Here is a 25,491-nt window from a genome sequence, read left to right on the forward strand (position 1 = left end):
AGGTCTAACTTGTCTAACCTCTCCTCATCAGATAACTCAACCATTCTAGGTATCAGACTAATAAACTTCTCTGAACTGTTTCCAACACATTTACATCCTTCCTTAAATAAGGAAGCCAACCCTGCACACAGTCTTAATGCCTCATATAATTGAACTATAACCTCATACTTCTGTATCCAATTCCCCTCACAATAAATTATGGCATTCCGTTAACATTCCTAATTATTTGCGTATTCTCGTCTTGCAAATCATGCACTAAGACACCCAGAAACTGTGCATTTCAGAGGTCTTCAATCTCTCATCATTCAGATTAAATGTTTTTCTTTTATTTTTCCTGCCAAAATGGACATTTTCACATTATACTCTCTTTGTCAGATCTTTCCCCACTCTTTTAACTTACGTACATTCCTTTCTGGCTTCTTTATGACAATATAGTACGGAAGAGAAGGACACTGGCAGCAAGGGGTGTGTGACATATTATGAACTTCTAGTTTTATCCAAAAGTGTATAAAATAGAGTCCAACTTTTTTCCCAAAGCACGTTGCATTATTTTTCTAATTGCATTGTAATACTTAACTTTCCTTTCTCAACAATCAAATATGTAGTAATCACATTAAAGCAATGATTGATAGATGTGAGAAATATATATTTCATACAGCCTTGGTTTATCATTCACCTTCTTTATCAATCTGCACTGTCTCTATCAACCAGAAATGTCTGAAGTGAGTGTACTGTAGCCAAGCATTCCTATTAATGGACCATAGGCCTGCTAAACCCTACTACATATTGCTTATTCCCTTGTTGTAAATTCTTCTTCATCATTTTCTTTTGTCAAAGTTAATGCATGACTGTATCCATCACACTCCATCCCCTCTAGCTGTTGCTTACTGCCTCTGGGCAAATGCAATATTTGGCTGAGAGATGATGAGAGATTTGAAAAGGTTATGAGGAAAAGCTGCAAAATGGGTTGTAGAAGCAAATAAACATTATACATTGTCATCACAGTGTGACAAATTGGTGGAACTGGATTTTTCTCCTCAGATATTAAGGAAACTCCCTTGACTGCCATGGACCTCCAAATAACAAAAGAGAATATTGTGGATTGATTTAATAGGGATCTTTATGTTTATGAAATTAATTGATAGATGTAGATAATATGTTTCTATTTGATGGAATCCATAAATAAGATGGTCACAAATTAATCCAATAAAGATCTCAAGAAAATTCTTTAGTGATAGACTGATGAGATTGTGGAATTAAAGAGTGCTTGAGGTAATTAGTATAAATGCGATCAAGCGGAATCTGGGGAAGTAAGTGTTGGCAAAAGAAACAGCAGGGTTTATCCATAGGAGTGTAACATATTGGGAGTAGATTTGTGTGGAGCATGAACACCAGCATAAGCCTGTAGTTAATTCTGTAAAGGATCCAGGTTCAATCCTCTGTCTCTGTTGGCCAACTAAATTTTAACCATGGCTTAGTGGTAGCTCACTTGCATCCTGAATATGAAGACTGTGTGTTCAAAATACCTTCCCAGAAAAATAAGTTAGACATAGTCTCCAGTGCAGTCTTGCAATGTCAGATGCACCGTCTTTCAGATGAGACATTATTAAGCCATGCACTCATTTGCCCACTCAAAAGAATGTTGAAAGATCCAGTTTGGAGAAAAAAAGAGTTCTTCCCAGGGTCCTGGCCAATACTTACCCCCGAGCTAACGTTACTAAAACTAATTATCTCGTCATTATCACATTCCTGTTTGTGGGCCCTTGCTATGTGCAAATTGGTTGCTGCTTTTCATTGCAACACAGCAGTGCCTCCACTTCAAAATACATGCAAAATGTTTTGGGACAATCTAAAGTCAATATAGGTTCTATATCAATGGAAGTATTTTCCTTCCTGGTTTTAATCTCTGAAAATGGCAGTGGGGTGGTGGGAATGTCATCATTCCTGATCTGCGTGTAAATTTTTTTTGTATCTGTTGGGATCCCTTTGGATTCCCTTCAGTGTGTTTCTAATTATCGTTCAGCCCACAGATGTATTATGTGAAATTTAGAAATAAATATGAAATGTGAATGATTAATAGTGTGGGTATTTTTTCTAGGGATCCAGATGGCTTCAAACATTGTGAGAGGAAAACTTGTAGATATCATCTGAAGTCTGTGATTGAATAAAGCTTCACAGTAACTCTGTGTCATCTGTCACTTTTGTAATGCATACTAATAGGTTGAATAAAATATAAACAGTGCTATTGCACTGAATAAAAAGCAAGAGATCTAATTACATTTCACATTGGCATAGAACAATACACTCATAAGATCTGCAGGAGGCTCCCATTACTCTGTACTGTCAAGGGTTAGCTTGGCACAGTTGGTAGCTACAGGCTGTCCCAGGTTATGAATACCCAACCTATGGACACCCCCACATATGAACGAACTCCCATAATATCATTAAATTCAAAAGTCCAACATACATTGTATGAATTGTATTGTATACATTGTATAAAAGTACATACATTGACTCCTAGGAACGGCAGAACTAGTTTCCTCTCTTGCTCCACTTTCAATAATTGTTCTTTCTTATCAGGCTTATGTGTGCTTTTGATGCTATTCATTACAATATTGTGGAGGTATGGTTACCCTATCGAGTGATTTTTGTGTATTTTCCAACTTACAAACAAAGTCAATGTATGGACGTCTGTTTCAATGGAATCCGTTCATCACTCAGGGATGGCCTGTACTTCTCCTTCGAACCAGAGATTGTAGATATCAAGTTTGGTTTGAAAACACTTCCCTGAGGCACCTTGGAAGGTTTTTTTAAAATGAGAATAAAGGTGCTATATAAATGTAAATTGTTCAGAGCTAACTTCATGGCATACACATAATCAAGGCTGTTATTCAGTGTAGTGATGATTTAAATGCTTTGTTTTTCAAAGATGCTATTCTTTTGAATTCAGGCATAACTCTATTCAATCCACATTAGGGAATTTTCCTGTTTTCTTGGGACATACTGTTTATGGGATCTAGCTGTGCAAACCATCAATCATATCTGCCACATCAAGGGCACGAAGGGTGTGATGAAACGATGAACTGGATCTGTTCAGTTCCGGCCCGCTGCCCAACCTTGCTGCTTGTGGTGCCCGCCCACTCATCCGAACTGGGTCTGGACAGGAAGGGGCAACCAAGCTGATGCTCCGTATCCAAGAGGCTTCCTGCAAGGTGGGGTGGGCTCCATACTTAATGTTGGCCTCAGATAGCTAGAGGCATTTAAAATCCATTCAAATAAAATTAAATGACTGAAATGAAAAGTAAAACAAAAGGTGCAAACTAAGAAAAAATAATTTAATTAGAAAAACATTAAATGCAAGCAAATGTTGAAAGGCATTAAAATAAAACTACCTTTCCTTGCAGAATGTGTGTCTTCATTCATATGACTGAACCAGCTCTGGCTCAGGGGTCAATTTGCAATGGGCATCTGTGTCCTCTCTGCAGCACCAGCATCTGAGTTCTAGTTCATCTTGGAATCCATGTGTTACTGCGCATGCACAAGTCCAAGACCTGCTGAGTCACAGACTTCAGATGGCCAGTAGTTCTCTATTGGGCTGCTGCTTAAAATTAAGCTCAATTCACTTCATTATGTAAATGTTACCTCTTTCTTTATCGGGAAATACTCTAATCAAGGGCATTTGCAGAGAATTTTTGCTTCTTAATCATCCTCAGAGTAGTTTGCAGAAAGCAGCTGAGTTTCAGCATCTTTCTCATCAAAAATGGCCAAAAAACACTTGATTGAAATAAAAATATTCAGAGATGACCAATGAGATGCAGGTTTCACCAGCCGTATACCATTATACAAAATCAAAACAACCCTCTTTTGTGTATTTGAAGCACAGTGACGTCCACATAGGATGATTAATAAAATAACACAATCACTCTGATTATCAAGTGGTAATCATCAGATTAATTGGTGAAGCAAACACTCTAAAAATTATGATGGAATTACTTAGCAGTGTTAAAGCAGAATTAGAAGAGAGTTAAGTTTTTTTTCAGCTGATTATAGTTCAATTGCTTCTTTCAGCTACAACTCTCCAATTAAGATGATCATTGAGAGGATTATCACATTTACGAAAGTAAATCTGAGCTGATTTGATGGAGGTTTTACACCACATCTGTTTTTGTTTCTGGTTTCAGTATGATTTTATGGAGCGCCTTGACGGCAAGGAAAAATGGAGTGTGATTGAATCACCACGTGAGAGGAGAAGCATCCAGACCTTGGTCATCAATGAAGCAGTATTTGTTCAGTATCTGGATTCAGGCACATGGCATCTTGCTTTCTACAATGATGGAAAGGAAAAGGAGCTGATCTCCTTCAATACCGCAGTTCTAGGTGAGCAGAACTGGCATACAGTGTGTGGACATGGCACAATATAATAAAACAGTGTTGATAGCTGTTCTTTTACTTTAGATTTCATATTAATAAAGCCAGATGTTCCAGAGCAATGAAAGAACTGCTAGAAGTTTGTGATACCAGTTCTGAGGGACAAACTTGCTGGAAGACTGTGTCCTTTTTTGCTTTCAAACTGCCATGGAGCCATTCTGGGAGTGGTGTCTCTCAGATTCATCTATTGAAGCCACATGGTAGATGGCAAAGTGCAAGAGATTTCCATTCCCTGTGTTTGACCTGAAAACATGGCACTTCATTTGGGGCAAAGCAAAGGTTAAAGACTTGCATCCAACTGTGCCTCTCACTTGGAGCTTCTGTCCTGTTGGCAGAACAAAACAGAAAAGATTGGAATATTATGACTTCATCAGACTGCCCCTTGCATGTTGTCAGAACGTTCTCCCAGTCCCCAAATGTTAATGGATGTTCAACAGGATTAGTGGCCTGATCCAACCATACTGTCCATCCATTATATACTTTTTATCATTTGTAATCTTCTGATACAACTCTTAATTGAGCACCCTAGAGACCAATTATTAGTCAAGTGTGTGGACTAGAGTCACGCAGAAACTTGACAGGGGAAGGACAGAAGGTTCCCTGCTCTAAAACACATTTCGGAGACAGCTGAGTTTTCATCTTCGTCGCCTTTCACTTTGGAGACCAAATTTCCTTTTAATTTCATGAATTTTTTTTTCGCAATTGAACTCTAGCTTTCAAACTGCAATCAGGTTTTAAACTCACATTTACGGGTTTACTAATTCAGTGACGTAAATGTTCAGAATAAATCTGAGCTTCACAAAGAGGTAAAGAAAGAAGAGGTTTTGGGTTTCGTCACAACTTCAGCAATAGAGGAGATCTGGCAAATTGTTTAAAGTCAGGAGAACTAGTTTGGATCTAGTGGACTGGTGACAGCTGATGGAGAAGTAACGGTAGATCCTGCCGTGTCAATTGTGGTTTGATGGGGTGCACTCTTGCCTCTGAGTTGAAGGTTACAAGTTCAATTCCTATTCCGGGGATGTGAGCACAAAAACCCTGTTGATACTCCGGTGCAGTGTTAAGGTTGTGCTGAATTGTGGATGCTGGTTTTTGAAGTGAATCTTTATTAAACTGGGTTCTCTCTCATGCTGACATAAAAGATCCCATGGTACTATTTTGAAAAAGAGCATCAGAAATTATCTCTGGTTTCTTGGTCAATACTTATCTTTCAACCAACATCACTAAAGACAGATTATCAAAAAGCAAGCATCCCCAACAGTTCAGTATTCCCTCGGCAAGGCACTGTATTATCAGCCGAGAGAAGAGAAATAGGACTTGAACATGGAACCTCCAACTCAGGGACAATAATGCTCTTCAAGTTGATATATGTTGGAGATTGTTGTATGCAAATAAGACGCCTCTTTTGTTACATTGCAAGACAGCGAGTAAATTTCAGAAATACTTAATTGGTTGTAAAGTGCTTTTGCAACATCAGAAAGGGATGTGGAAGGAACTATATAGAGCAACAAAGAGCACAGCACAGGAATAGGCCCTTTGCCCATGATGTCTATGCTGACCATGATGCCAATCCAAACTAATTCAATCTGTCTGCACGTGATCTATATCCCTCCATTGCCAATCTGTTCATGTGCCTGTCTAAATGCCTCTTAAATGTTGCTATTGTATCTGCTTCCACCACTTTCCATGGCAGTGCTTTCCAGGCACCTACCACTCTCTATGTAAAATACATTCCTTGTGAATATCCTTCAAACTTCCCCTCCTCACCCTAAAGCTATGCCTTCAAGTGTTTGACAGTTTCACCCTGGAAAAAAGACTCTGACTATCTACCCTATCATTGCCTCTCATAATTTTATGTCCTTCTATCAGGTTCTCCCTCAGCCCCTGACATTCCAGAAAAAACAATCCAAGTTTGTCCAACCTCTCCTTATAGCTAATACTCTTTAATCCAAGCAACATCCTAGTGAACCTCTTCTACATCGTTGTATATAAATGCAAGTCTTTATTTTCTTAAAGATAGAAGTTAGAAGTTGATTAGATTTGTGAAAGACATAAAGAAACTTTGAAGAAACAAAATACACGTACTTTAATTCTTAACTAAAAAAAAGAGCAAATCAAGATCTAACTGTAGAAATTATTTAAATTAGCTCCTTTGATAAAATAATGACACAGGACATAAAAATAAGAGTCTAATCATTCAAAGAATAACCTTGCTGACAGTAATTTCTACCCAATAATGATTAATCCATTGGAGAGCAGGAGGATCAGGGAAATTATGTGCAAGGGGGACAAGCGATGGAATAAAAGTGGAGACTGAATCAGCAGCAAGTCAGAGTGGATAACATTGGGTGATAAGTGGGGAAGGTCACGGACATGAAAGAAAGAACAGAGTGAAAAAGGACTGATCCTTGGGGAATGCTTAGGTTAACAGAAAGAGGGTCAGAGCAAGAACCATTAATTACAACACAGGCAGAGTAACCTGAAGTAGCTTCGGGCATAGATTTGGTGAAGGGTTGCACTATGGTAACTTGCTTGGAATTGCGTGATGTCAAATTACATCACAGACTTTGGAGGTCTCAAAGGCACTGTCAAAGGATTCACCGAAGTGTTCAGGAGCAAAATTCATCAATCCTTAATTTAAACCACTCATACAAGCAGATTAATTTTTGAGGTGATGGAATTTTTGGGAGTTTCACATATTTCTTTTCTTTAACATAAGAGAAATATAGGTGTAAGAACAACAGTAAGGTGTTGAGAAAGGTGAGAATGTACATACAAACATATGATTATATGGATTAAGTGCAGGAGAGACTCCATCTCTCGAGTTTGCTCTGGCAGTCAACAAGATCATGGCTGATCTGGTTGTAACTTTAACTTCACATGACTGCCTCCCGCTGTAAGTTTCCACCCACCTATTTATTAAAGACCATCTACCTTTGCCTTAAAATATTCAAAGGTTCTGCTACCATTGTGCTCTGAATAAAAGAATTCCAAGGTCTCACAACTCCTCGAGAAAAAAAAAATTAACTCGTCTCTGTCGTAAATGGGCGACCGCTTATAATTAAAAAAGCACCCTTAGTTCTAGATTCTCCTACATGGAAACATCCTCTCCACTCTCCATAACCAACCTGTTAAGACCTCTCAGGATCTTGTATGTTTTTAGCAAATCATGTAATCAAGAGAAAGCATCTTTCATAGAGAAAGAAGACACGCAGATAAAGATAATGTGGACTGGATTCATATTAAATCCAGGAGTCTGAAAGCACATTTTCACACCCAGAAACTGCCATAATCTTCTCTGATCTGTCTGACAGGCACACCCTGTGGAGTGTTTTTTCCCTGTCATGTTTTCAATAACTACTTTTCCTATGGCACTGTTTATCCTTTCCAAGAAATATCAGCTTCTCTGGGTGCCTGCAATATTGATAATCAGCTCACTGCTGCTCTTGTTATGGTTGTTTGTAGTATACAATGCAAGTCCTCAGTGTCAAATTACTGAAGCATCTAACTCCAAATCCCAGGACTAAAATAGGGCCAAGAAAGACATTTGCTTTTATATCCATGCCTTGGAATGTAGGTCAGTGGTAGCATTCTTCATTGGATTAATCAAGGTTTTAGTTATCTATCACAATATTATTGGAATATTTGCTGATTCTAAGGCCCTAAACATCCTCAGTCTATCATCTAGGATTGCCCTCCACTGAAGTTTGGCTACATCTAATATACATCAAGCAGGTCCAAATAGGGATAAGAGCCTTGCTCTGTTCGTTGTCTTCTTTCTTTAGCCCTGCTCCCAAAATTCCCCAACCCCTCACCTACACTCCACTGCCAAAAGAAATGGGCTGACTAAACTTGATCAGTTCTTCTCATGAGTGCATGTTTGCCCTTCTAAAGGCTGGCTGGTCTCAACTCATTGGTTCTACTATCTGGAGTACAATGCTATTTGTAAAACAAGCCAAGGAAGTGGGACCATCCAGTGTTATTCCAGGGATCTAGTTAAACCTCCAAGGGTCCTCAGTCTCAGCTGTGAATTTAAGAATAAAGGGAAAAGGGTACATATTAGAGGTCACGTGGTAATATAACCACATGCAGCATTTCAATAAAGATTCAGTCATTGCAACTTGCCCCAGCATTCCTTGGCTATGAATTTTTAATAATCAGGGAGGTTTCCAATCAAAAGTTAAGTTTTTTTACAATACTGTAAATATTTCCTTCTTCAGAATTAGAGGTGGAAATTATAAGTAAATACTTGAACTTTGTCTGTAAACCATTAATTCTTACCAGACAGTTAAGTTTTGAACAGAGGTTTTTTATGATTAGTGAAAATAAAGACATGCATTTATGTCGTGCTTTTCAGGACATTCCACTGTTCTTTCCAGCCCATGAGGTATCCTGGAGGTGTAATCATAGTTATACTGTAAGGGAACACAGGAATCAATTTGTCAGGACACCAGAAATATCTCCCATATGCTCTTCTGCTAAATGGTTTAGTTTTTTTTCTGTCTCGCCAAGAGAGGCAACAGAGCCTCTGCTTAAAGTTTCATTCAAACGATTCTGTGCCGAGCAATTGGATTATGGCTCCACAACTGACATTTCCATTTAAGTCAGTTTTGGCTGGATAAACAAACAGTGTGGTAAGAATTGGGTCTGTAAGCTTACATTCTCCCTCCAGTTAGAGAAAGCAATCTGTAGCTTGTTGTAGTGGATCTTGAACAATGTTGTTTCATGCAGCTTGTCGTCATCATTTTTCTTTCATTTGCATTAGTCAATAAGTAATCAGTGTAACTTATACATTCTTCTGGTCCATATTTATTGCTGGCCCCGTTTCCTGTGATGCACTTGGTCTTTTACTAGAGGTTAAAAAAGATGTCTCATTTTCAGTTGTCACTAATCATTTCGATCCTCTGTTTAAAATTTAATGCTCAGTTCTGGCTGAAACGAGATGAATTGTACAGCTTTCAAAACTTCAGTCAATGATTTTTTTTGGGGGGTGGGTTAGAGTATGGCAGGATATGGAGAAGAATCCAATGAACAGAACTGAGATACGGATTAGCCATGATCTAATTGAATGTCAGAACAAGAGGGGCTGAAAGGCATTGCCTTGTTCCTGTTTTCAAATGCTTGCCATTATTTTTGCCTGAATTTTTTTTAAAGGTTTAAATTAAATTTTATCTACAGCGTGGAAACAGGCCCTTCCGGCCCAACAAGTCTGCGCCACCCATTTTAAACCCAAATTAACCCAAATTTAAAACCAAATTAACCCAAATTAAAAGTTATGAATTAATTTTTGTTATTTATACATTCAGCTCACCGCTACCATCTCAAGGGCATCTTGGGATGGGCAATCAGGTGCTGGCTCAGCCTGTGCGAGGCCCACATGCCGTGAACGAATATAATTTTAAAAATTACCCATCCCCCCCCCCCCAACTATTTTTCTGCACTTTTATTTTTGAAATAAATGGCAAAAGCTGTGGAGTTAATTGGGTGCCTAATGTTTTTCATTCTGTAAGTTTCTCATTTTAACTATACTCATTGGATGGGGGAGGAGAAGTGGAGGACTAAAGAAACCTTTTCCCGACAAAAACTGAGAAAGGGATCACCGGAGAAGCTATTCACTCAGTTTCCCAATCATTCTGACTTTGAACCACGCATAGCATGGTTAATACAGTGGCTCAGGAAATTTCTGATGCTGTATAGCAATGTAACAACTTGAGCTTCCATCTATCTAGCCCCAGTAATGTGGTAAAATGTCCCAAGGCGCTTAATAAAAGTGTTACCAAATAAAGTTTGAGACTGAGCCACAAACGAAAATACTAGAACAGCTGATTAAAAGCTCAATCAAAAGGGTACATTTCCAGTATCCTTAAGGAAGAGAGAGAGATAGAGAGGCAGACAAATTCAGAGGGAATTCCGAGCTCTGGAGCTAGTCATCAGAAGGCATGGGCCCCATGGAAGATCAGGTATGTGCAGGAGCCTAGGATTGGAAGAGTGCAGAGATCCAGAAGCATTATTGAGGAGACTACATTGATAAGGAGCTCAGGGTCATGGAAAGAATTTTAAAATCAGAACATTGCTGGACCAGGATGAAAATGAACGGAATGCAAGCACTTTTAAAAAGTGAAAATTGCAAAACACTGGCCAGTAAATATTGAATTTTTAAAAAATCTCGCAGCTGACGCTGATCAATTTAGCAATGAGGAGCAAGATCACAATTAAATGCTTTAACAACTAAAATGTCACAATTTTGAAAAAGGAGTCGATCACTTTCAGCTCCATCACAGTAGTTAGTTTCTGTAACATTGCTACCTACAGTGCATTTTGTCAATGCTACATTTCTGGTACTCATCCTTTTTTAAAAAAAATAAGCAGTTACTATTTGTTGTCACTTTAAAGATTTTAATGTTATCCCTGTTTGCACAGTGGTGGAATCAATGGCAGGTTAATAACATTGCTGCTGTGCAATCTATCAGAGGTCAGTGTCCTTGGGAGCCAGCATTTTCACTGCAACTTGCATTGTTCACTCCAGGGAGTTCTATCATGTAAAATGGAGGGCAGGAAAGAGGAACAGCAGATAGAAGCAGTGGGAAAAATAGGTAAGCCTCAGGAAGGATCTATAAAGAACTTCTTGCAACCCTCTTTCCCATGAGGAAACAGGTCAGGAAAAAAAACACAAAGGTATTTAATTTGCACTGATTTATCTGGTCAAATAGTGATCGCTTTAAATAGCACATGAAATAATGTTACATAAAAGCGTAAAGCAGTTCCCAAAGAATTTAAACCCCAGGTACTAGGAGAATAACTGAGAGACCCATATCCCATAAACAAAAGGAGGTTGAGCTAAGTATAACAGCAATGCTGTTGTTACATCCTTAAACTGCAGACTTAAACCATGGCTATAAACTCAAGTGTGCAGTGTACACATATAAATTAAACAAAAGAACGTTAGACAGTCATTGTAAAATCAAGACTTTCTAATAACAGATTTCCATTCGTGTGTAAGAATTTATTTAATTCATCACAATCTCATCATTATCTCATAGCCCACAATTCTTTCCAGTGTGTTCCTTAAATAACAGCTTTAATTGCTGAGGGAGGAAGCTAAGAGACTTGATGAAGTAGCCCTGCTTCACTAATGTCAGGTGTAGGTTAACTTTGAGAATACATAACTTAAGACCAAATTAGTAAGCACTTCCAGATGCACAGTATAATCAAGGACATTATGTTTCACAACTCTAATAGATTTTTTTTCCAAGCAAAATAGTGTTTATGTAGATAACTTAATCCTTGCACTTCATTCATGTTCCACAAAGGGACAAATACAATAACACACACATATACACACTCACAAATATATTGTGTACACATCTATCTGTGAACAAACATCCCACACAAATGAACATACAGCATATACACAGATAAACACAGCATACACATGGATACCTACACACCTACAAATACCACAAGCAAACATATTCCTGTGTGCATACTTTTACCTCCTTTGGTCCATTGTGTGCAAGACTTACCAAATATTTTTAAAGCATTTTAAAGCAGTACTGATCAGCACACTACAGAAATGATGTGGTTGTGCCGGGGAGAGTACAGATGGGATTCACAAGGATGTTGCCTGGATTGAAGGACTTGAGTTATGTGGAGAGATTGGATAGGCTGAGCTTGTCCTCCCTGGAGTGAAGGAGGCTGAGGAGTGAGCTGATAGAAAAGTATAAAATTATAGGAGACACAGATAAGGAAGATAGTCAGAATTTTTCTCCCCAGGGTAGGATTATCAAAAACAATAGGGCATAGATTTTAAGGTGAAAGGAAGGAGCTTTAAAGGGATTTTGAGGGGCAAGTTTTTTTTTCCTCCACAAACCTTAAACAGGTGACCTCCAGTATTAGCCATTGCCACCCTGGGGAAAAGATGCTGGCTGTCCACTCTATCTATGCCTCTCATAATCCTATATACCTCTATCAAGTCTTCCTTCATCCTCTGTCGCTCCAAAGAGGAAAGCCCTAACTCACTCAACCTCTCCTCATAAGACATGCTCTCCAACCCAGGTAGCATCCTCGTAAATTTCCTCTGCACCCTCTCCAAAGCTTTCCACATCTTTCCTGTAATGTGGTGACTAGAACTGAACACAGTATTCCAAGAATGGTCTAACCAGAGTCTTATGAACTGCAACATTACCTCTTGGCTCTTGAACTCAATCCTCCTTAATTATCTCATTATGATGAGTTGTGAGTCCAATAGATTCAGGTCTTTTGGCTGCAGATGCCTGCCTTCTATGGGAGACAATGTGTATTAATGGAAGGGAGAAGTCCAGGACACAAGAAGAAATCATGTCAACATGGTAATTGGGCAAGAAGGGAAATACAAAGAGCACATTACTGTACAAGACTTCTACAATGAACATTCATTACAATTCATTAAATATCCAAAAAAAGTAAAATGGTGCGAATAAACAGCACCTAATGTTAAACAGGAAAACACAATCTTATGAAACAGAGGATATGATTTATTTTGTAACAGATGATTAAATCAAAACCAAATTACTTTGTGTTGTTTTAAGTTTTTACTGCTTCTTTACTTAAAAAATATAGAGCAATTTTCTTTTGAAGCATTAACTTCTAAATTGCTTTCATGCCAGCTTTGGGACATGAGTGTGATTTAAATCAGCCCAGTTTGCTTAATTTTATGAGTGAGCCTTCAGTTATATTCCAAGATTTTTGATTTTTGTAACTCATTATCCCAAATTGAACAAATGTTCTTGTTTTTTCTTCACCTCTACATTGAAAATCTCGAGGCCCTGACCAAACACAAACATGGTATCATTACCAGTGGAATCACAGCAATTCTTGCATCGTCTTGGATACAGGTTCTCATCATTTCTTAGAATGTCTTCTCCTTTTCATTGCGAACAGGACTAGGTGAAGGATGTGTCCTCAGAGCACATCCTGACAACAAACTGAGAAGGGGAAAACCATGTTAACCTGCAGGGTGTTTTCCTGTGGATAGATCAATCAGGTCTTCTACACCCATAGATGCTCATAAACGAAGTGTGATACTGGAGCATTTTGACCACAATATGTTACTGTAGGTTTAGACATTGCACCTTCTGGAGCTTTGTTCCCACACCCCAAATTACAACAACAAATTCTACACATTTTAAGCTCTCCTCTTGTTCATCAAGAGCAAAACAGGAGATCCAATCTGAAAGAAGTTCAGAGAAGCAGCTTTGGTGGAGGCAAGCCTGATATGAGGCTTGGATGATTGAGAGTCAGTTAGAAAGGGTGACACTGACAGCAATGGCACAGATTTTGCTCTGATACTTTGGATGAAACTGTCAGTGTTTGTTGACATTGAACAATGAAACCTACAGCAATATTAAAAATTCTGCTGATGTGCAGTTCAACATGGAAATCATTGGTTCTCTTAATGATTCAATGTGCTTCCACATGTAGCGATACAGTTTTACAGTCTTTTCCATCACAACAATGGGAAATCATTTGAGTTAACATGAATCTAAGCTTCTTATAAACTGGTCCAACTAAAAACAAAGTACTCTGAAAATCTTATGTTACATGGGGTCTAAGTGAATTTTTAATGGTCCACAGAGCCCTATTTATTGCTTTGCAAACAATCTGACCTGAAAACAAATTATATGATTGCATATTAAAATTCCCTCACATAAATATTTCATAATATAGGGGTTTTTAAATGTTTCTATTGTTTACTGATGACATGTCAACTTACTACAATGAGGCTATTCAGCCCACTGTGCTGGCTCCCAAAAGAGCAAACACAATGGCCCCATTCCCTCTCTACTTACCTCCTTGTAGCCCTGCAACTTATTCTTTTTCATGTGCCCCTCAAATCTGCTTTAATTCTTTCGTCATTTACCTGTACTGTTGGGTAATTCACTATGGCCAATTAACCAACCAGCACATTTTTAGGATGTGGGAGGAAACTGGAGCATCCACAGGAAACGAACACAGTCACAGGGAGAACATGTGAACTCCACACAGGCAGCATTCGAGGTCAGGATCAAGTCCGTTTCCATGGAGCTGCAAGGCTTAATCATATGCGTATGATTCATTTTTTACTTAGCATTCTGTATAAGAATTAAGAAGTTAATTAATAACTGTGTACTTTGCATTCTTGTATGCAGTCTGAATTAATTCTTTAATGTGATCAGCTGATCAGCTGCAAACAATCTGCTGGAGGAACTCAACGAGACGAGCAGCATGTGTGGGGTTGAAAGGATTTGTTAGTGTTTCAGGTGGAAACCCTGCATCAGGACTGAGTGTAGAGGCCAGGTAGCCAGTATAAAGAGGAGAGGGGGAGTGGAGGTGATTGGTGGGCTGAGGAGGAGCGAAGGATCAACAATCTGCTGGAGGAGCTCAGCAGGTCAAGCAGCATCTGTGGGAGGAGAGGAACTGTCGACAATTTGGGTTGAAACCCTGCATCATATGAACATTGGGCATCACTTCATTCAGCTACAGTCCTTCCATTCTTGCTTTATCCTTTGCATCCTGTCCCACAGATGCTGCTCAACCCGCTGAGTTCCTCCAGCAGATTGCCTGTTGCTTCAGATTCCAGCATCTGCAGTCCCTTGTGTCTCCAGGGGTGAAGGATGATACGCAGATGGAGCCAGGTAGGGGAGATGGAGGGGTGGAGTTGGGAGACTGAGGCAGGTGGGTGAAAGATGAAGGAGGACAAAAAATTGGTCAGCGAGTTTGATTCCATCACGCCTATTGGGCATCAGGGATCCTTTGGAATTGATTCCTCACAGCAGAAGTTCAATAAAAGAGGAAGTTATCACCACAGAGCTCACTAGATCTTTGCCTTGTGCCTTTTTTGAGGTCCACCATGAGTGTGGTTGTTTCACTGCTTACTGAAAATTCTGACTCATAATGTCCATCGCATGTTATGCTCTTTGATTTAAATACCGATGTTAACCCTTTGCACTTTAAATAATCAGTTAAAAAAAAACTTTGTCTCCCATAGATGAGGGGAGGTTGAAGCTGCCATCTCAGATCCCCAGACCAGGGCCACTCTCAAAGTTATGGTAAAGTCAGAGCCCTATTTAGTACACTGTGAGATCTGGAATCAGGAGGCTGATTTTAGGATAAATAGGAGTTCTAAGCTTGCTGAATATCAGGAGAATTTTAAAACACCATCTTCCACCTTGGTCCCACCTAAAATTGAATGCCACTCCTCTCAATTCCAACAGGCCTAGGTATTGTAAAGTATTGGGCATCACTTCATTCAGCTACAGTCCTTCCATTCTTGCTTTATCCTTTCTGCATATAGGGTGCTGGTTCAGGGTATTTAGTTCACACTGAAGGAGGTGAATGCAGAAGGTGATCTCTATAACTTCTGCTTGAATTTCCAAATCCTGAAAGACAAAGATAATATATTAATCCTGTTTCAGATAGGAGCTAGGTCTTTTTATGGATAGGTAAGTTTAAGATTAGGAGCACAAATCATCTCAACAGAACAGTTTCTATCCTTGCTGTGTGACACTGATGAGCATTAAATTTGTAATCACTCTTGCATACACCACAGAAATGCATGGTCAGTGGAACTAAAGACGATTGGAATTGGGGATGTCCACCCATGATGGGATTAATCCTCACCAGTAGGAATTAGGTTGAAGGAGCAGCAGATTTTGTAGAAACAATGCTGTATTTCAAGTGGAAATGTGCGATTCCTGTGCTTTTTGCAAATTTTTTTTGAAGTCCCATTCCTTTAGATACTTGCTCTTCATTCTTAAAGACCATAAGACATAGGAGCAGAATTAGGCCATTCAGCCCATCAAGTCTGCTCCGCCATTCGATCATAGCTGATTTACTTTTCTCTCTCAAACCCGTTCTCCTGCCTTTTCCCCGTAACCTTTGACGCCCTTACTAATCCAGAACCTATCAATCTCCGCTTTAAATATACCCAGTGACTTGGCCTCCACAGCCTGATGTGGCAATGAATTCCACAGATTCACCACCCTCTGACTGAAGAAATTCCTCCTCATTTCTGTTCTAAAGGGACATCCTTCTATTCTGAGGCTGTGCCCTCTGGTCCTGGACTCTCCCACTACTGGAAACATCCTTTCCACATCCACTCTATCCAGGCCTTTCAATATTTGGTAGGTTTCAATGAGATTCCCCCCTCATCCTTCCAAACTCCAGTGAGTACAGGCCCAGAGCCATCAAATGCTCCTCATACATTAACCCTTACATTCCCAGGATTATTCTTGTAAACCTCCTCTGGACCCTCTCCAATGCCAGCACTTTCTTCCTTAGATATGGGGCCCAAAACTGCTCACAGTACTCCAAATGTGGTCTGACTAATGCCTTATAAACCCTCAGCATTACATCCTTGCTTTTATATTGTAGTCCTCTCAAAATGAATGCTAACATTGCATTTGCCTTCCTTACTACCGACTGAACCTGCAGGTTAACCTTTAGGGAATCCTGCACGAGGACTCCCAAGTCCCTTTGCACCTCTGATTTCTGAATTTGCTCCCCATTTAGAAAGTACTCTATGCCTTTATTCCTTCGACCAAAGTGCATGACCATACACTTCCCTACACCGTATTCCATCTGCCGCTTCATTGCTCATTCTCTTAATCTGTCCAAGTCCTTCTGCAGCCTTCCTGCTTCCTTAACACTACCTGCCCCTCCACCTTTCTTTGTATCATCCGCAAACACAGCCGCTAATTTACACAAAATGGACCCAATTAAAGAATGAAAAACACTTTCTCTTTTACTTTCTTTGTTTGGTAGCATTTTGGAGCAGATCCTGTTTTTTTTTGTATATCATTTCTATTCTCATGTGGAAGTGTATGTCCAAAAGTGACCAAACTTGAAAGGAGAAGGGAAAAAGGCAAGAAGATTAGAAACCTGGAAGCTGAGTTATGCAGTCAATTAGCATTTAAGCTCACATTTCTGGAATCTGTCTTCAAATTTAGCCCCAATTCTGTGCTAATTGCTAAGTATCTGGCAGAGAATGGAAATGAATGTTTTAGAGATAAATTTAAAAAAAAGTGATCAATGACTGTACCCAATATGATAATTCAAGTACTGCTGAGATCACGAAAATATTATCTGTGGAAAGTAGCTGATTAAGATTGAATAATCTAAACTGTAAAATCGGTAAAATATTCTGGACTTTAGCTTAATTATCTTGGAGCCACAGGGAGAAAATTTGAAGAATGTTTCCTTTGAGATTAGATCAGTTGGATGGAGTCCATGGGAGGGCAAACTGGACGTGGTCAGTCCAAAGAACAGATTTGATGAGCTAAGTAGCCTTTTACAGTATTATCCAGTGCATTCTTATGTCCTTAACTTGACATTTTCAGTCAAATCCTACAAAGTTGTAGGAAATGAAAATGTCACACTGGAGGATTGGTGAGTGCTGTTTCTCAGCTCTGTTTGTTCAGGTGGTCGAAAGGATTGTTAACTCTATTTCTGGACAATGCTGACCTATCAATTCTTGAAACTCCTGCCAACACAGAAAAGCTATCTCTTTCTCCAGCATCCGCATGTATTGGCTCAATGAGCATAGTATACTCAGAACAAAAATGGCTTTGAATCTTCATTGGAAAGATTCAATTATTGAAGATTCACTTAAGTAGAAACTGTTTACTAACCGTATTTATGACATTGTCAGATTCTGTGCAGGAATGTCCTCACAATTGCCATGGCAATGGAGAGTGTGTGTCAGGAGTTTGTCACTGCTTCCCAGGATTCCATGGGGCCGACTGTGCAAAAGGTACCGTTTGATCTCTTGCTAATAGATGAAGGCCATAGACATCAACTCTGCTGCATGTATCATGGAATCTTTTCATGCCCAGCAATTTGATGTTGGTAAAAGGGAACTATATTTTAGAGATAATGTTAGAAATTACAATTACTTATTTTCAAGCTGCATTTTGTTCATGCTAACTTGGTATTGAAGTACTGTGAAGCACCAAATTAAACTTTTCCTGACAGACCCACAAGTAAGAGAAACATTTCACAGTAAGTCCCACCAATAAAATCCTTATTTGTATTGATCTCTTCAAAGTTCCTTGGTGAGACGAAGTATTTTTGGGATGGAGAAACTTAAGGAGAGCAGGGTACAGTTTAATATTAATTTAAGAATCATTCTTGCAGGCAGCACAGAATAGACTCGTGAGGAGAACAAAAGATGTTTGGGGTTTGGAATATCCACCTACGCTAGGATTATTGTGAGTCAATGAACATGCTGATGGAGCTACAGATTTTATGAAAACCATACTGTAGCCCACCTGAGAATGCTCAATTCCAGCATTTACACCAACAAAGTAATCCATTCTTTCATCTTAATGGCTTAAAAAATATAAGAACAGAGAGCAAGAAATCATATCAGAAAACCAGCAAAATTAATCCCTCCCAATTCAGTACCAGAAGATATCATTTGTTATTTGTTTAGATAAATAATAATCCAAGCGTTTGTTCTGGCTGAAGACTTTATCCAGTCAGCACAATCGGTTTAAAATTGGTAGGAGAGATATGCATGGAAGCTAAATGCAGATACAGATGGTGGAAGTTTATTTATTTGTCAGTCCTTTGGTAGGTATCAATGTTCAACAGAACACAGTTAATTGTGATGCTAAAGAGGGAATTTGTTTTTGCCAGTTTTCAGGCACCAATATGAAATGATCTTGGAAATCACATTCTTCAACAGTGCAGTCATCAAAAATCAATGTATTGAAGATGCCAGAAATCTGAAATAAAGACAGAGAATGCTGAAATACTCAGCAGACCATGCAGCAGCTGTGAAGTGAGAAACAGAATTAACATTTCAAGTTGATTACTTTTCATCAAAAGGTCATGGACCTGAAATGCAGTCACTGTTTCTCTCTCTAAGATGCTGTCTGATTTACTGAGCATCTCCAGCATGCTCTGGTTTTAATTCAACGGTAAAGCAATTAAATAAGGAACAATTGATATTTTGAAAGCATACCTCTATTGTTTTCCATATATGTTTACAGCACAATGGCATGCCATTGAAAGGTTTCTTAGGTTAGAAGAAGGGTTAAGCTGTTATCAGAAAGGTGGTCATCTGGCCAAGAGTGGAAGAGGGTCAGGATCAAAATGGGCTCAGGCTACAATTAAAATGGGGGTTGGTGGAGGTGAAAAGTGTCAGGGTCGGGCAATGGGTTGGTGGTGTTGTTGAAAATGTGGGAGGAAATATTTGTAGTTTGGGAAGAGAATGGTTGGCATTAGATCGTCATTTCAGTATTTGGGAGGTTTCAGGCAAGGGTTACAAAATTGTGAGGTGCAAAGGAGAGTAAGATAATTAAAGCAGACCTACATGGGGTAAATTCCCAGTGCCAGACTCCACGTTTGGGATTTATGGCATGCATCCATGAAGGCACAAGTCTCAAACCTGCTGCAGCCTTTTCACTAACTATTTCCTCACTTCCCTGATGGACTGTAAACCCCGATTATCCTGACTGAGGCTCACTATGTGCACTCACTGCCCTTGTTCTCCTTTCCCCAGACTTATCTTCTCTGGATCCTGAAGGCTGACCTCTCTGACCTAAATTCTCTTGGAGCTCAGAGGTGAGGTCCTGACCTGCACCAGGGTTTTGAATGACATCATAGGGTGATGCAGGTGGGCCCGAGCAAGCAAACCCCACAAAACCTGTTTGAGGTCTTTCTCAGGTGGCAAAGCCTTGCTTCCACATTTGCCATCCCTCAAAGATGTAAAACCCTTTAAATGTTTCTGTATGTCTCTAATCAATCTAATTATTCTGAATACTGAAATACATTATCCACAAACTGTATTCATTTAAAAACAAACAACAAATAATGTAATCACTTTTAAATAATTAGCAACATTAAACAAAGTACAAATGATTATTAATGATTATTACCTTATTCTTCAATTACTTCTCTGCAGTCTTCTAATCTTCATTGAAATGAATGGGTTTGCAGAATTTCAAAGGATCTGAGAGTGATCCCCAGCACAGATACTGGGTAATCTCACTGGAACACAGCTGGGAAGTGGGTGACAGAGCTCAGGGATTCCGTGCACACCGAGTCCCAAAACATACCGGAACTTGTGTTGATTGCCGATAGTTCTGCTGTTAAACCCCGGCAAATTCCAGGCCAGAAAGTCTGGAGCTGGAGTGAAATGTTATGGGAGGGATGTCTCCTCCATTGATCTCAATGGAGGAGAACAGTTATGAGCGACTAAGGTGAGCGTTAGTTTTGTAAGATTAGCTACGTTGTTTGAGATTATTTAAATACCTCTGATTTCTTTTAAACTTACTTAAGTGTTTTAATTATTTGATTTTAAATTGGTTTAGAATGTTTTTGAATGTTTCTGAATGGCATAAAACAATCACCATGCTTTGGCAGTTGGCTTAGCAAGCAGATGTGGCTTAGCCTGTTGTCAGGTTTTTTTTTTCCAACAGTTTTGTGGGGGTTTGTTTTTGGCTCCCTCACAAGACCAGGCTTATAAGCAAAAGGCGTTAATGCAGGGCAGAGTCTCACTGTTGAAGACTGAGCTGGCATTAACACAGGGGAGATCTGTACGATCTTCTGTCATAGATCAGTGGTGAATGTGAGCAGCTCATCAATGAATACAGATTCTGGACCATTAGTTCCAAGTCAGTTTTATTTCTATATATTTATTTTTATTTATAACGACCATTACCCAAATGGGCAATGTCTTAACAGTCACATTTATCCTCTCAGTAGCTCTGATCTTGTGCTGGGCACTCACCAGCAGAATATCCTTTTACTCAGGAAATGAAGGAGGCCTCAGATAATACTGTTTTATAAGAATCTTTATTTAATATATACTTTTTTGAACAATTCATCCAAGGACATTTGTTTTCTAAACATACCAATTTAATCAATTGTAGCTGTAGATTGATGTATGACTGTGAATAGCACAAGATTCCTGTGAAGTATGTAAATGTGGCAAATTCATAACAATATTTATCATGTCATTGGATACAATTCTTTTATCAAACAGTTAAAACAAGCTTGTCATTGATTCCAAGTTCAGCATTCCAATAAACCGCATCCCATTTCCCCAACTGAAAATTTCAGTGGGCCATGGAATTTTTCAGTAATTTCCATTATAAATATTCACATGAAGATAAATTTTGTTATGTATCTGTTATAAACCACAAAATCATATCTTAACTTTCTTCAATTAAAAGGCAATTTGTGCTGGTTTTTCTGACCTCATGATAAGCTTGTATCTCATTTTTATTTCAAAGTGAATTTAAATGATGAAGAAGGCCTAGAGGTTTGGGGGCTCAGATTTTCTGGATTACTAATCTAAGAATCTGGACAATGGTTAACTACAGGCTCCACCTTGTTTTCTGAATCTGTAGGGCAGGGTACACAATATTTGCAGCCAAATCTTGCCAAATGATAGCAAGGTATTCTATATTGTATATGCCAAGTTAAAAAGCAGCTCCAGTTTATTAATTTAATATTTTTTGGTTAGATTGAAATAATGAAATTAATTCATCTGTGGGAGAAAATATTTAAATATATTTTTCTCTGCAATTTATAAAGCTTCTACCCCTAAAGTTAAGAATTTAGTTTGTCAAAATGTTTATGTTTATGCATACTTATAGAAGTGTAAACATTGGGCCCCTACTGGTCTGTGAGTGAGTGATGTAAAACTGCTGATGTAAAACAAAACAATGAAAAATGAAAATTACTGACTCTTTTCAAGTTTGCTGATCTTTGTCTATGTGACAGTGAGGGCACCCAGTTGACCTCATTGCCCCTGGATCAGGAAAGGAAATAAAGTTCCATCATAGTTCATGCTCCCAATTATTAACCAACGAGTGCTGTTGGAAAATGTGCCTGTGTGGATGTCAGGTGGGGACTGGCTCAGTCTTGACTGCAATGTCCAGTCCCTCACCACTCCCTTCCACAGCTAAACCTGCCAACAGTCACTGCCTTATTCCACATATTTAAACTGATTCCTTGGGTGAGGAATTGGATGGTTGTCATTGCCCCCAAGACTATGCTTCGGTATGAGTCATGTGCTTTAGAAGAGCAAATAATGATGGGGAAATAGATACATATAAGAGAACTGATAGCTTTAGGTCCTTCAACAGCCCATGATATGGTACCTTGCAGCAACTTAATCCGGCAGTGGCTAGGTGAAAATAGGCCCTGAAATATTGATTTTAATTTTTATGTCCAATCATTTGGTCAAAACCAAAATTCAAATATCTTCAAATGGATTAATGTGTTACCTTGAAAAAGGAAGGTTCTCCTTTGCCAGGTTAAGCTGTTTCCAGGTACAGATGTGTATAAAGCTTCATCTTTTCAGATATTGGTTCTCATGCTGAGTTTGCTGTTTTATTTTTGTTGTGCATTCTTGTTTGTTTATGGCTTTCTACTCAAGGACGGCGACATTTTTCTAAATTTAAGCACAAGGGTAGGTTTTCTTTTTGTATTATTTGCCTCCGTATTATTTATGTCACACATTTCCCAAGTTAATTAAACCTATTTTGGCAAAACCGCATTCCCCTCACTGACACCCCACTCCAACCCATACTGGCAGGGAGCACTTGTTAAAGAGCACATGGCTAATGGTATATCCTCACTGGTACAATGAACAAGACATCAGTCAGGTAGCTGCTGTTTACTGAGTCAAAACATCACACTGACCCTCTCCCTGTCTACATGAGCCCATGAGTAGTGCCTACATTGCAATATAATGGAGCAATGCTGGGTAAATGTGAGAGTCACCTTCATGGTACACTTGAAAGATTTTCGAGGTGACTAAATATGTACAAGCTATGAGGCTGATAATGTGTATGTCCCAAGTGAATCAATGCAGCATATCCCTGATGGTGATCGCAAGCAGCCAAGTAGAATGAGTGGGCAATCCTACGAACATAGGATGCTAATATTTGAGACCTCAGCTATTGGGGGGAGGAGGAAATTGGCATATTGGGCATCAAACTATTGGATTTTTACCAGTTTCAACATGCACTGCCTGTACCGGTCCTGTATTTGTACCTGTCTCTTAGTCATTTCCTGAGACCAAAGGTCTCAGTGGAAAAAGGTGAGTACTTTGCCCACTCTGCCACTCAGCTATGCACAGAGCATTGGCAGATGTAATAAACAGAAAGCATTTGTATGGCAACACTTTTATTTTAGTGAAAGAGGTGGCATGAATGAAGTATTACTACAGTTAAACTCACTTACAGGTGTATAAAATTATTATCCTCATCAATCACAGACAACTTCTGCAAAAAAAACGTCAAACAACTTCACTGAAAGTTTAATTAAGCAGCTGTGATTTTGAATCTGTTGATCTCTCCAGGGTCGCCTGTCATGTTTTTAACATACATCAGCATCCTTTGGTTCAGTTTATAAAAAAAATCCGATTTCCTTTTAACTAAATCAATTATAACTCACAGCGGATTAATTACATATTGTTGAATTTGCTGCTTACTTCAGCACAGTACTCCCAAAGGTTCATGAGGACAATGATGGCACACACCTGGTAACAACCCTTCCTTCGGTTAGGGATGCCTTCTTGATTTGTGCCTTCCTCTCAAGTTGTGCCGTACTATATTAGCAGGGTTTTGTGTTGCTTCTGATGCAAGGTCAGAAGTGCTCCATTTTGACACTATTCCTGTCCATAAATCTACTTTTGAAGGCAAACGATGTCTCTCCTACCCTCACTGAAGTTCAATAAGGCATCAGATCAGTAGGCACAAACATGACCAGTTGAAATTGACATGTTAAGTGTCAAATTGAATGCATAAATGTACTTTTTAAAAAAAAGTCCAGTTGAAAATTGTAGTAAAAACCAATTGACGATCAAAGTAAACCGGTTTTTAATAAGACATATTCCTGCAAGTTGTAATTTGGTGCTACATGTGGTGATGTCATTTCCATAGAAAAATGATTTTGAACATGTCACAGTATATCATGAAATATAAATATGGAGCTATGCAGAACCACTAGAGGTTCAGTCACAAAACAGAACGTTAGTGAAGTGTTCATGTCTCCAGCACGTTTGAAATATACCCTTTAAACAGAAAGAATTGATTCTTTTTCAGAGTAAATGATCACTTGCTCCAGATTGAAGCATCACATTTGAATTCTAAATGATGTCACTCTGAGAGTGATCTTTTCCCTCAAGTTTGCCTTAAATTAGCATCGAATCACTTGGACTTCTGGCAGCTGTCAGAGAAAAGTGACTTTCATTCTCCTCTATTCTCCATCTGGACTGAATCGTAACCTTGGTCCCAGAGGTGAACTGGCTTGGTTCTGATTTGATTTTAACCACCCATCACCCACATTAACTAAATCCCCAAAGCCACCTGTAACAATGAAGTGTTTTTAAACTATCTGAGTTCACAAAACAATTCACCCAATGACATCATCACCAAGTTTGACAGAGGGCAACATGTCTTTTACAGGAATAATTCATCTTTCCTCCTCATATTTTCATTGATATAGCAATAGAATTATAATTTACATCTGCATGCAGTTAACCCCGGCACCTCAACGGTAACAAGAAGATATTAATTGTTCTGTAGAGTATTGGTGAGTCAGAAGGGAACCTTGGGCCTTGCTTGTTACAACCAAGTTGCCTGATTATTCGCAATTCCACTATCACCCTCCCTGCCTCATTTACTTACCTTGATGATAACATGGAGTTGGGGGGTGGGGGGGTGGTGTGGGGAGACATCTGGGATCTACTTGCCCACCCTCTCCCCCCACCACCCTTGACTTTCCATTACTACCTGCCATCATCAACATCACAGTTGTTCCAAGCAGGAGTCAGTTTGGGGGGATTCATTTGGTTTCTGGGAATTAAAATCTCTCCAGTCTGATACTCAGGCACGTTGGCAAACTGCCACCTGCTTTAACACTAATTCCCATCACAGTTAAAATCAACCTCTTTCTCCACCATGTTTTCACAATTTTTTCCCAAATTACTGATCAATTTTCACAATGATCCCAATTACTCTCGTAATACTATTTAGACTATTATTATAGTGACATTGCAGGAGATCATTATGGGATAAGACTCTCTGT

At 39.0% G+C, this 25,491-nt stretch overlaps 1 protein-coding gene across 1 annotated transcript in view; it reads left to right on the forward strand.

Moving 5' to 3' along the window:
• LOC127569407 (teneurin-2-like) overlaps positions 1-25,491 on the forward strand; it is a 603,649-nt gene that overhangs the window by 477,869 nt on the left and 100,289 nt on the right. Inside the window, 2 exon segments of the mRNA XM_052014021.1 lie at positions 4,182-4,377; positions 18,092-18,193. Of these exon segments, the coding sequence (XP_051869981.1) occupies positions 4,182-4,377; positions 18,092-18,193 (298 nt within the window).

The sequence above is a fragment of the Pristis pectinata genome, chromosome 4 (genome assembly GCF_009764475.1).
Source record: "Pristis pectinata isolate sPriPec2 chromosome 4, sPriPec2.1.pri, whole genome shotgun sequence".
Classification (NCBI taxonomy): Eukaryota; Metazoa; Chordata; class Chondrichthyes; order Rhinopristiformes; family Pristidae; genus Pristis; species Pristis pectinata.